The sequence below is a fragment of the Periplaneta americana genome, chromosome 10 (genome assembly GCF_040183065.1).
Source record: "Periplaneta americana isolate PAMFEO1 chromosome 10, P.americana_PAMFEO1_priV1, whole genome shotgun sequence".
Classification (NCBI taxonomy): Eukaryota; Metazoa; Arthropoda; class Insecta; order Blattodea; family Blattidae; genus Periplaneta; species Periplaneta americana.
The window spans coordinates 95,034,975-95,047,810 of record NC_091126.1 but is presented as its reverse complement, the minus strand read 5'-3'; the positions used below and the strand labels follow the sequence as shown (position 1 = coordinate 95,047,810).

General features: G+C 34.5%; 1 protein-coding gene across 2 annotated transcripts in view; it reads left to right on the top strand.

The window, feature by feature from the left end:
• Tdg (Thymine DNA glycosylase) overlaps nt 1–12,836 on the top strand; it is a 242,197-nt gene that overhangs the window by 40,405 nt on the left and 188,956 nt on the right. For both annotated transcript variants that reach the window (XM_069837946.1, XM_069837947.1), the window contains exon 2: nt 9,459–9,740. In XM_069837946.1, coding sequence (XP_069694047.1) covers nt 9,459–9,740 — 282 coding nt within the window. The remainder of the gene's footprint in view (nt 1–9,458; nt 9,741–12,836) is intronic.

Genomic DNA, 12,836 nt, shown 5'->3' with positions numbered 1-12,836 from the left:
TAAGTTAACGCTTACGTTATGTTTAATTTTCATTGTGAATGAGCCTTAATGATTCGCTTTAGGAATCAGTTCTATAAGCCATTTTGAGCATAAAATGTCATATATGCATGTGTCTGATCAGTTGTCATTAGATTGAAAGTTATTCATAAAAATACACATGTCATACCATGAATCAGGCTTTGGAGTTGCTTGCATTGTAATACAAATATTGGAATGTAAACTAAATGGAGGGTTGAGTCGTGTTGAGCTGTGACGTGAAGTACGGGAGAGAAGGGGAAGATAGGTCTGGTGATTATCAGCTGCACTTATCAGGGACAGTCATGCCAAGGTATCGAATGTGTGTGTCATTCATATTCATGCAGTCAACTGCATTAAAGTGGAAGTAAGGATATTTGAAAATCAATTTCCAAAATGAGTTGTGTTTATTTTATGATTAATACAATATTTTGAATTAATATTTCTATATATTTTAAGTGAATAATTCTTAGTTCTGCTCAAAACTACTGCCACTTTCATAGAATTTAATCAGCTGTAACTCCTTAATGGTCGATAATCAATCTGAATGCCTTCAATTTCAATGAAATTTAGTGGACATGTTACTTTATGTAAGAAATGAACTTGTACAAAATAATAAAGCTATATATGTAAAAGTTTTGCGGTTATTACTTGAAAAGAAATGAAAAAAAAAAAAAAGTGAAATTGTACACATACTTTTAGCAAATGTCATAACTTACAGAATAATGAACATACAAAAACGATTTTAAGCTACCTAAAACCACCTTTCTTCAAATATATAAATGCAACGTAATATCCTTAAAAATACAGTGTAATCGTGAAAAATAATTTAAAATAAATCAATTAGTTTTTTTTAAAAGGGTACAATTTTAAAATTTTGGAAAACATATATTTTAATGATCTACTTACATTTGACATATCATGTAAGATTGTTGGTGAAACTCTCAACATTTTATGGACTTATAATATTGATCCTTAACCCTTTGCGGTCGGATTTAAATACTGCAGTCAGTCTGTGCGAGAAATGTGTCGGATGCTGCCCATTGTGGGACTGCAACGTGGATATTGCAGTGGCGGATGTCACTCGACATGGGACTCAAAAGGTTAAAAAAATTCAAGTTTTTTTAAATGACTGCGCATATTTCTTCTGTATTATCTCATTTTCCAGATTGGAGACTGAAAGTTCTTCCTGTAGTTGTTTCCAAATCAACTTGCATCATTACTAACTGCCTAGGTAATATACCTGACGTTAGGTCTTGGAGAGTAAGCATAAGATGATGATGGTCCTCAGGGGTGTAGAAATTTACTCTTCAATTGATCTGATTCTACTTCTTCTGTGTAGCACACATTAAATCCACCAATTTCCCCTGACACTAGAGGTCACAAATTCACGTACAATATCATAATGAAGCTCATCATTGTGGAAAATATTTTCTTCTTTAAACTGTTGAGCATTTAAATAAGTTCTACTGGGTGAATAATCCTCCGTGCACCCACTTCAACTACTTGCGGGTCTTGGGGAGTCAAACCGATAACTCCGATTAACGGGTGTCAGGAAGTCAGCAGTAAATCTACCTAAGTTTGTCGTGTAAGTTATTACTAATAAATACGTAAAAAATTTACACAAATAAATAATTATCTACAGTTTTTCGTGTAAGTTATTACTAATAAACACTTAAAAAATAAATACTAATAAACATTTAAAATAATAAATACTAATAAACACTTAAAAATAAATACTAATAGACACTTAAAATGTAAAGTAAAAGTAATTTGCACACACATATCAAGCAAGGGTTTTAAGTTCAGTAACATTGTAGCTGTTTGAACAGAGCCATAGGAAATTCCCATTTGCTGAGAAAGACGAAGTGATTTTCTAGGTGAATTTTCCATGTCCAATGTTATCTAGAGTTTCTTCCAGAGTACTGTACGGGCTGTCCATGCTTCTTATCAAGAACACTTCCCATTTCACGAAATTTATCTAGCAATCTCTGAATCGAACTTCAGTCTGAAACTTGGATACCAAGGAATTTCTCGTGAAATAATCTGCTTACAGCATGAGCCGATTCTGTATGCATATATGAATCATATGTGAATACTCTTTGGGAAATAGAATACCTGAATTGAGCCTTGTTAACATAATTAACACACTCTATTACATCTTCTAAATCAGGCCTGCACAAACAGTGCTCAATGAGCGTGCGTGCTCCTTCGGAGCGGGAGAGCGGTGTTTACTGCTCGCCAAAATTGAGAGGAAGATACGCCAGAATGACAGACTTGCTATAGGTAGAGGGGAGGGAAACGACCACTCAGTTACCTAGTGGAGTGCAGTGTGTAGGCCTATTCTCAGTAACTGTTTCACGTTGCTTACCTACTGCTACAGTACAGTATGGAAGAATTTAAAATACGGAACATAACATTTAACATTTAATGATTTACAGCTCGAACTTATTGATCTTCAATGTGACCTAAGAGCTAAAGATCGTTTGAATAATACTACTAGCCTGGTTGAGTTTTACAAGACTAAACATTAGCAATAATATCCACGACTACACAGGCTGGCTGTGAAAATGATTGCTATGTTTGGCTCAACATTTATATTTGTGAGCAACTGGTTTCTATAATCAACTTTAATAAAGGCAGACATCGAACATCTGTAACTGTTGTTTCATTACGATCAGTAGGCTATTGTTCCTTTCAGCTGCCAAAAGCATAAAACCTCGTTTTACTGTACTGATAAAAATATAACAAAATGATATTGTACATTTAAGTAGCTATAGAATTTCTATTACTTCTGTAAAATAAATATTTCTTTATTAATTTATAATAGTCCAAGGTAGTTTTGCAAACACTCAACGGGAATTCATTTCATAAGCACTCGTAATAGTACTTCCTTTCGTGTATATTTTGTACGAGATCCACCCCTTCTTCCAGTCCACCCTTATACAGAGCGCAGCTAATATATCTGCATTCCGCTCATGAGCTGTGAGCCGGCTCAGAGAGCACAAACCTTGTGCAGGCCTGGTCTAAAGAATACATGCTTACTTTGCAAGAGTACAACTCACACTGATGCTTGATGCTTCAGCACAGTGGAGGGGGGGAATTTATAACTGGCTTAGCAACTGGTTGTGTTGGCTAGCTGTAAGCAGTGAAAGCGTGAGCGCATGAAGGATTGTTCACTCAGAGTTCTCAGTTTGTTTACGTTAATGGGAATAAAAGCATGAAGCTTTTGAGTTCCTGATATTGTACGTGTTTTGTTGAATCTTTCTTCCAGAATTTGCTGTTCTCCATTGTTTTGGGAGGTATTCGATTATTCAAAGTCACACATGATTTTCTAGACACCAGGTATACAGCTGAATGGGAGTCATAATTTGGCCAATGTATGATCTTTGTAGACTAGCTCGTGCTGCTAAACATTATATTATTCCAGCAAAACCATCACATGGACCTTTTCGATGGGACACAGCATGAAAAGTCCTTTCAGTGTACATTCTAAAATCTTTCTGATAGTTAATGTTTATGAAATTATTTTTATTTTTATGTTATGCTGCACAACCATCTGTGAATTAATAGTATAATTGAGTGTTTAGATTTGACTTGGAACTTTCTGGTCATATATGCCAAAAAATGTGAATGAACATTGCTCTGTTGCCAATTATACAGACAGGGTTTCAGCATCATTTTCTAATTAACCGTGAACTTAATTTCAAAATGCGTAATAGGTTTTTTTTAATTAATTTAAATGTATTCTACTGTCGTCTTCAATCTGCGCAGTTATATAACTTCCACCAGTGGTAAAACCACTTGTTGGCCTCTTCAGATTTTAGTCCAATAGTCTCTTCATAGGTGAACCTCGTCATCTTTCTATTGGTTTATAGATTTTAGAAATCTTGAGTAGTCTGTCTGTCTGTTTCGTTAGTCTGTCTGCATGGTGCAAAACTTCTGCTTTGTAATTTTCAATTCTTCTGCTATTTCTTTGTTAGTTTTGTAGTCTGATCAAGAGTGACTGTCTGTTTTTATCATGAATCTCATTTCTGATATTCTAATTCTTGATGCGTCTGCTGCTTTGGTGGTCCAAGGTGCTGTATATAAGAATAGGAAAAGCCAGGATGTTGTATTATTTGGCTCTAATTTTATTTAATTCTGCTTTTGGTTTAAATATGCTATTAATTATGCCTGTTATTTATTTTTTTTTAAGTTCATCCTGTTATCAATATCCTTTTCTCCCTTGATAATAATCCAGTCCACAATCTCAATTGATTGATACTGGTTTGCAAGGAAATGGGATATCGAACTGATAGACTGGCCTCGTTGCTCTTTGGACTTCAACCCTTCGGAGAATATGTGGGAACAAGTAAAGAAGCATATGAAGAAAAATTGGCCCAATCCCCCTCCAAGACGTCCTGAAGATTTGTGGAAGTTCGTCCAGGATGCTGGATGTCGTGGCTGAGAACAGCCACTATTTGTAAAGACTAGTTGATTCCATGCCCACTTGACTGCAAGATGTGATCAAGATAAAAGGAAGGTGGACTGAATATGGAATTGTGGCTTTTTGTTTTTAACTTTTAATTATTTGAATTTTCTAAGGCAGACACCAGTAAGTTTGTTTTGTTTAAGCCATGAAAGATATTTTTGTTGAGAATAAAATCTTTCTTTTTTTCCATTTGTGGCTATAATGTCATAATAAATAATGATAGTCATGGCACAATACATTCATGAACCTGATGTTAATTACTAAAACAGTCATAAAAGAGACAGGAGCAATTATATTTTCTCTCTCTCTTAAAAAAAAAACATAAAAAGCAGTAGGATGTGTTCGATTGCATCTCATGAATACTAGCCCGAAACACTACTACTATGCTACAATAGTAACATGCAGAACACCTCAATTATAACTGTAGATATCAGGCCACGTGGTCCAACAACATGTAACAGCGCCTGTCTCCGAATTGTAGCGAAGATACCCGAAGGAAACTTAGATTCTAGAGAGTGGTCTTTTTTTTTTTTTTTTTTTTTTTTTTGTTTGACAGCTGTACATGCAATAAATACATTTTCATGTCTGCAAATGTTGATGGTCTGAGCACTGTGGTTTCGCTGCATGACTCCATTACATTCTCAGGCATTCAGATGGTTTTTGGCCTACTTGGTGATTTCTGGTTTTGCACTGTTCCGCATTCCCTCCAAGACTGAACCCATTGCATATTTGCCCTTCTAGTCAGGAATGCAATGATTTCTAGGATGTCCTAGGCATAAACTTTGAAAATATAATTCTTTAAACTAATAAAGGCCTGAATGCATACTTGTATGAATCACTGATTCATTTCAAGTGAAATGACAGAAGTCCTAGAAATAAACAGTTCAAAAGCCACTGTTGCTATGTACTGCTAGGCATGATTTCATTATGTAAATATCATATACTACATTTTGCTCCACCTAGTACATGCAGGTAGATGATAAAGAAAGCTATAAGCAACAAAATTTCTAATATAGTTTCACTGTTACTTGAACCATAATCGTAATTATGTTTTATTTTGCCCTTTCTTTTCATGATGAGTAATAGTGTAGTACTCCCTTATAAGGTAGGTCACAAGTAGACAAGAAGAACAATATTCAGACGTGTGCTTGTTAACAACACTGTCCTTACCTTGCAGTCACATTGTACTTTGACAAATGGGGACTATGTAAAAAATGAACCACTAGTTGTTTCAAAATCTCTGAACAGATTGGAAGAGTTAGGTGACTATTCTTTCAATGCAGTGAATGACAGTGCAGAGACTGTGATCGGAATCATAGCTATCTGGGCTTTGCCATTTATTCTTGTACTGTACTATATTATTGTTATATCTGTACATTCGTCCAGTGCCAGAGAATATGCTATGAACTTAGAAACTTTTGTTTTCTGTTTTATTTTAAATTAATTTGTAAATATTACCTATCTTCTTCTTCACAGTGTTGTGAGACAAATTAATCATATTGAAATAATCAGCTTGCTGTGGACACATTATTTCAGTGACATCATCCAACAAGACAAAATGACCATGTGTATAGTAGGTTTTCCAGATTTTGCAATCTTCCAGGCAAAAAAATAACTAGCTGTCTAGAAGGTCTCTTCTTCTTCTTCTTCTTCTTCTTCTTGTTCTTCTTCTTCATATTCGGGGTTGTGGTAATTTCTTCGTCATTTGTACATGAACTTTTTTCTTCCATATGTTATAGCATTTTAGTTCATTTTATTCCTAAAATAAGAAAAAGAATCCAATCTGAAATATCCATAATTTTAGTTCAATATTATTGAACATAAGCACTTCCATATTTTTATGTAATACATAATAGCATAATATTTTATGTATAAATGTATAATATTGAAGGTTGCCTCTATTTTATAAGACAGCATAGAAGCCAATACCTTTTATTATTAAATTAATGAAGATTTGCGGAAGCTCGTCCAGGATGCCTGGGATGCCATGGCTGAGAACAGTCGCTATTTGTAAAGACTAGTTGATTCCATGTCCACTCGACTGCAAGATGTGATCAAGATGAGAGGAAGATGGAAGCTATCTACATCCGTTGTTGAAATGAAAGGAGATAGAATGTTTCACAGATTTGATAAACTTGATATCAAAGAATTGTAATTGGGTTTATATTATATGTAATACCTTTGAATTTGATTTCTTTTAAAATAAAATGTTAATTCGTCATTGTTTATGGAGTAAACATTTAAAATGATACACCATTTGTACACCATTTGATAAAGTAAGAAAATTATCTTGGGTGGCAATATTATAAAAGACAATTGTTAAAAAAGTTATTTTTCTATGTTTTCCACTAAAATTTGAGTCACTGTACAACAAAACATAATGATCACAAATTTTACGGACAAAATTTAACGTGAGTTACTATGGGCATGTCAGCAGAAATCGTACTAGCTTGGTGGGATGACGGGAGGAAGCTGCACTATACTCAAAACTAAAAATGTTGGTTTGCTTATCTTATTTACAGTGACGTGAACTGCAAGGCGAAAGACTCCGTATCTTCAGTGTATTCGTCACTGTTATCACTACCAGTACCATCTTCACCTTCACTGTCTTTACTGCTTTCCCACTCACTAAGTTAATCACAAAACTGTCTATCACATCCTCTACAATTCCATCTTTTTCCCAGTAATCTTCAATTTTTATATCTCTTGGCAAAATTAAGTCCAGTCACGTGGGAACACTTTTTCAGTTCCCTCTTGGACTAGCTCCTGCAGTTTTTTCAAGGACATATTACCATCTGTATTGTGCTTCCTCATATAATCTTTAACTTGTCGCCATGCTAATATGATAGGATTGAGATCACACATGTAAGGTGGTAACCTGGTGACCATGAGCAACCAACAGTGTGTCAGTGCGATATTTCTTCTCCTTTGGGCGAACATTCTCTACCATAGAAAGTAAGGTATATTTCTTCATTTTTTCATTGCATGATACGTCGCATCTTCTTAGGTAGTCCAACATCTCTGCTTTCAGGGATCTTTTTGTTGGAGGTTTGTTGATCTGTTTCCTGTGGTAAGGAGCATTGTCCATAACCACAACACAAGGTTTCTGCAGATTGTTTAATGCAGGAATAACTTTTTCTTGGATTCACTTTTCGAAATTCTCGGCATTCATCTGCCCATGGTAGTTGCCTGTAGCTGACCCCGCCTTATACACCAGCTCACATCCCTCCAAGAATCCATAAGATCCCGCAATATGCACAACAATTAGCCTATTAGATGAGTTCACATTTGTTGTAACTTCAACAATGTCCATGTGTTGCCAGCACTTTTGAAATGTTAAGTTACCGTCTACCCAAGACTCATCTATGTAAAATATTGCCATATTCTCCTCCCTTAATTCCTTAATTTTTTGCAGGTATGCAGTTCTCCAATTCTCAATATTTTCCCATTCTATTGACAATTTTCTTTTAGAGGTGCATATCTTCCATCTAAACACCATCTCTCTTAGAAGACGCCTTAATGTTGTGATTTTCCAAGGAAAATGGATTCGTTCTTTCAGGACAGGTAAGATTTTCTTGCAAGTAGGCTCAACTTTTAGTCGCACATAAAATTCTACAACAATGTCTTTTATGACATGGCGGTCGAAATCAACAATGGCATTTCATTCTTCTGCCCATTTTCTTTTCTTCTCGGAAGCCGATAGTAAACTGTCTTTTTTTACAACTGGAACATTCCTATCTAATGCGCTGAATTGTTTTTAAAGTAACATTGCAGTATATAGCAGCCCTGGCAGATGAGTTCGTAATAAGAGTTTTGGAGATTTTACTGCTAGGCTTCCTCATCACAGCATTTGATAATATGTGCAATGAAATTCCTTTCAGCACTATGGATTGTTTTGCCTCTTGATCTTTTAGTCGCCATTGCCCTAATGGAAACTACTGAACTAAATAACACTATATTAAATTATATAACTACATATGAAACTATATAACATTATATCACTACATCACCAAACTGAATTGAAAATCGAATGTTAAAGCACGTGGAACAACACAAAGCGCTCACACTCGAATGTTTTCCATTTAGGATTGTGTAGGACCTTCTTCACATGCTCACAGCTTCCCTCACCTGAAGCTGCTGTGACTTCTGGTGCGCCAATAATACTTGCACTTCGTAATAAAATTATTTTCTTTTATTCCTCTCTTTGTTACCAATGGTTCAAGAAAATTACTGTATGTTCTAATTATATTAAACAACAATACTGATAAGCCATCATGTGGTTTAGTGACTAGAGCGCTGGACTTATCCTGTAGACCCAGGTTTGATCCCCGGCATACACCTGATTTATAACTTGTGTTGGGCAAGCCCATAGTACAGGTAACACAGGGGTTTTCTCCATGAGCTCTGATTCCCCCATGGCATCCCAACAAATCTTCATCATTTCATTTCATCACGGGTTTAGTGTAGACCAGCCTCCTATGGCACACCCTGGGCAGTGACTGTGTTGGTAAATTAGTCTACACAACTGGCTTCATATGTTTGAATGACGAAAAGTCAAGTATCCTCGTCATTAAAAAACAATACTGATAAAACTGGAAACATGTAAGAATTTTACTTTCAGAGAGATTTGTAGTAACATTATTGCCTTGCTTTGAATGTCTTTTTGTGTAACGTGAGTTACAACAATTATTTCATAAAAAAAATCACAATAATTAATATATTTCCTATTATTGATTAGTGTCGTGAAGAATGTTTGGAAATGCAATAAATAAGCCAAAAAACTACCTTAAAAAGTTTTTTTGTTTTAATATATCTAATAATTTCACAAATGTGCGTGAATGTAACGTGAGTTACTGTGGAATGACCCTACACAATTTACCACGGATATTCTCAGATATTTTACCAGCATTAAAGCATATATGGTTTCCATTTTATATTTGTAATTCCTAACAATTCATAACTGTTGCAGGTCAGTGTTCTCAGAGGGAGCCATGAAGCAGGAGCCACATGATGATGGTTATGAAACTAGTGGGGATCTTGAATTACGGCCTCAAGGAGACACACAAAAGCTGTTAAATCATCATATACAGAACACCGGTAACATAGCTGTGAAATGTGAACCTCCTGATGATCCATACAGTTTCGTTGATGATGATCCAACACCTATGCCACAACCCAGAGGACACAACGTTATTATGCAAGCCATTCCTAAGAAACGTGGCAGGAAGAAGAAAATCAATCCTGATGAAGGGTAAAATCAATAAATGTATATTTTTCTTTCTCATTATAAGAAGAATAAATTATCTTATTTTAAATTGGGATGCAGAAATAATTCGATATTAAGATTTTCTGCAGGTCTGATATTTAAAATATTTCGGCTTTAGTATGTTATTTATATGTCTCTCTGTCTATGTATAGTGAGTTCTCTTAAAGCACCCTTCAAGTATTGAATAGATTTTGTTCATATTCACTGTATATGAGCCAATTTATCCAGGAATGACACATTAAATATAATTTTAATGGGGCATCATGCTAGAAAGGCCACTAATATAACTCAGGGGTAAAAAGTTGTTCTCCTGATCCAAGGATGCAAGGTGGGTTCGAATCTTACTATGCTGATAACCTGGTTGGATATTTTCCGAGGTTTTCTTCTCCAACTAAGACGAACGTCAGATAATCCATAGTGGATCTTCGGTCTCATCTTGCCAAAATATCATCTTACTAGCATCAATTCTGTTAATGTTAGATAACCTCAGACTTAATACAGCAACAATAAATAACCAATGAAAAAATATTTCAAAGAATAAGAATAGCAATTTACTTCAAATGTTTTATATTTGTACAAGAGGTGAAAATGGAATGGTATAGATATGTCACCATAAACGATTGTTTGAGAAAAATTATTGCCTAAAGACTCAAGGTTAATGCTCACTGGCATGAACTGACCAGAATGGAATGAAGCTGAAATATTCTGCGAGAGATTTATGCTTATTTTTTAAATGGCGAATGCTCACTTGGTCTGAATAGAAGCAACCAGCTGCTGGTCCTGATGAACAGGATTCTCGCGACACGACCGTAGCAGAAATTTCCGGGACAGTGGATGGTGATTGTAGGCATTTGTAGGTCTTTGCTAGCATTCGGAAATATGTGTGTTAGATGTTCTCAGTACTTTCTCACTCATCACGTTGCTGGTGCATTGATAGGCCAGATTCTTATAAAAACACAAAATGAAAAGTTAATTTTAACAGGGCACGATTACAAAGAACGTTGTGACTTGTCTGACAACAATTACCATAACCTATTGTGGCAGGAAAATATTTGGAAAGAAATCAGAAAGGAGATAAGCTGCACAGATATGTTATAAATAATGATTAATGCCATGTTTGATTTGTTTATGACTTTGTAAGAATAATACTGATAATTATTATTTAATTGACTTTGTATGAGAATTAGAGTATTGAAAATATAATTAAAATATTAGCACTGTACATTAACATGTAGCTAATATCACTGTATAATATAGAATAATATTTTCTACACTATTATAACAGTAATAATAATAATAATAATAATAATAATAATAATAATAATAATAATAATAATAATAATAATAATAATTAGACAATATACAATGTTATTGCTGTGCAACATCAAACAAACAGCCAACAGTCAATAGTTCTTCTGGGCTGAATGGAACCCTACATTCCCCTTCATTATTTCAGGTCAAGATCAAGTTCTAAAAATTTTTTCTTCACTCATGCGAAAGTAATGATAAGACTTTACTTGTTCTTTACATGAATCTGCGAAAATATGGTTAAATTCACAAAAAAAAAAATTGCATAATGTTATGAACCCAATTTTTTTTCTTTTTTTCTTTCTTATCAACCAAAATACACAGTAAAATAAAGCCATCTTCAGAAACACTACTATTATTACTTTTCCACTCCATGTTTAAATCAGACTGACTGGTGACTAATACCGGAATATTCCGAGCAATGAGCATCAGAGCTTCTGCGGAAGACAGACCAGTGTAGATTTCCGTTCCGGTCGGTTCGTACCAGTGAGCATTAACCTTCATGCTTTCATTCAAAATCATATTCGGAAAAAAATTGTAGTGCTTAAACTTATATGTGCGCACTATTGTATAAAATAAATGTAACTATATCTTTTAGTGAAAGAAAACAAATAAATGATTCTTTATTATAAAAAATATTATCTGCGGGATTTTGTCTCAATTGAAAACTTCTTCAGACAAAATGTTTAGTTCTCAAAGATATCGAGATATGACTTACTTAGTACAGTTAATGTGATTCTAGTCTAGCCATCATGGAAACAGTGCAAAATAGACTTAATTTTTCTATAAGCTTATACATTTCTGTAGAGAAATCACAAAATACTCTGTCCTCATTCCTAATATTCTCGTCTTGCAGCAGTAATTTACAGTTCAGATAATACTATATGCAGGGTCGATAATTTTTTTTTAACGATTAACTCCTTTCCACATACTGCCTCTCGGTTGAAAAATTCATTAAGATGCTATTTCGTATTTGCAGGCAAATGCTCATAGTTAGGGTGACCAGACGTCCTTTTTGTCCGGACGTGTCTTCCTTTTTAGGCTTTTGTCCGAGCAGTTATTTTTTTTAATCAAGAAATGTCCTTTTTTTCGTAATTTGTATTTCGTATTTGTAGGCAAATGCTCATAGTTAGGGTGACCAGACGTCCTTTTTGTCCGGACGTGTCTTCCTTTTTAGGCCTTTGTCCGAGCAGTTATTTTTTTTAATCAAGAAATGTCCTTTTTTTCGTAATTTGTATGCCTGATATTTTGAAATTATCTGATTTGACGCCTTTTTTCAAGTAATTTGCCTGTAGATGGCAGCAGCATTGACGGAATATACTGTTTGCCAATGATCATAACTCTCTTTGCTCCTCCTTGTTATTGTCATTGCTCACAGGTGCTAGTAAATCGAGAAATCGAGGTGCGAATATAAATCTAAATAGATATTTTCTGTTGTCTTTAATAATTATAGTTCCTTGACTTTCGTATGTAGCTAACTGTAAAATCATTATTTATTTATTTTTTTTCGTAATTATTTTGCAATAAAATAAATATTAACATACTTTTAAGCATGATACAAGCCTTAATCTGTATTGTAAATATTTTGTAATAAAATAGATATTGACGTAATTTAAAGTATAATATAGGCCAAGCCTAAATCTAAGTACATATTTTCTGTCCTATTTTTTTCGAACAATGTCCTCCTTTTCGAAGCTTTGTGTCCTCTTTTTTTATCAATGTGAATCTGGTCACCTTACTCATAGCTATTTATAACCTCCCCTGGAATAGTTC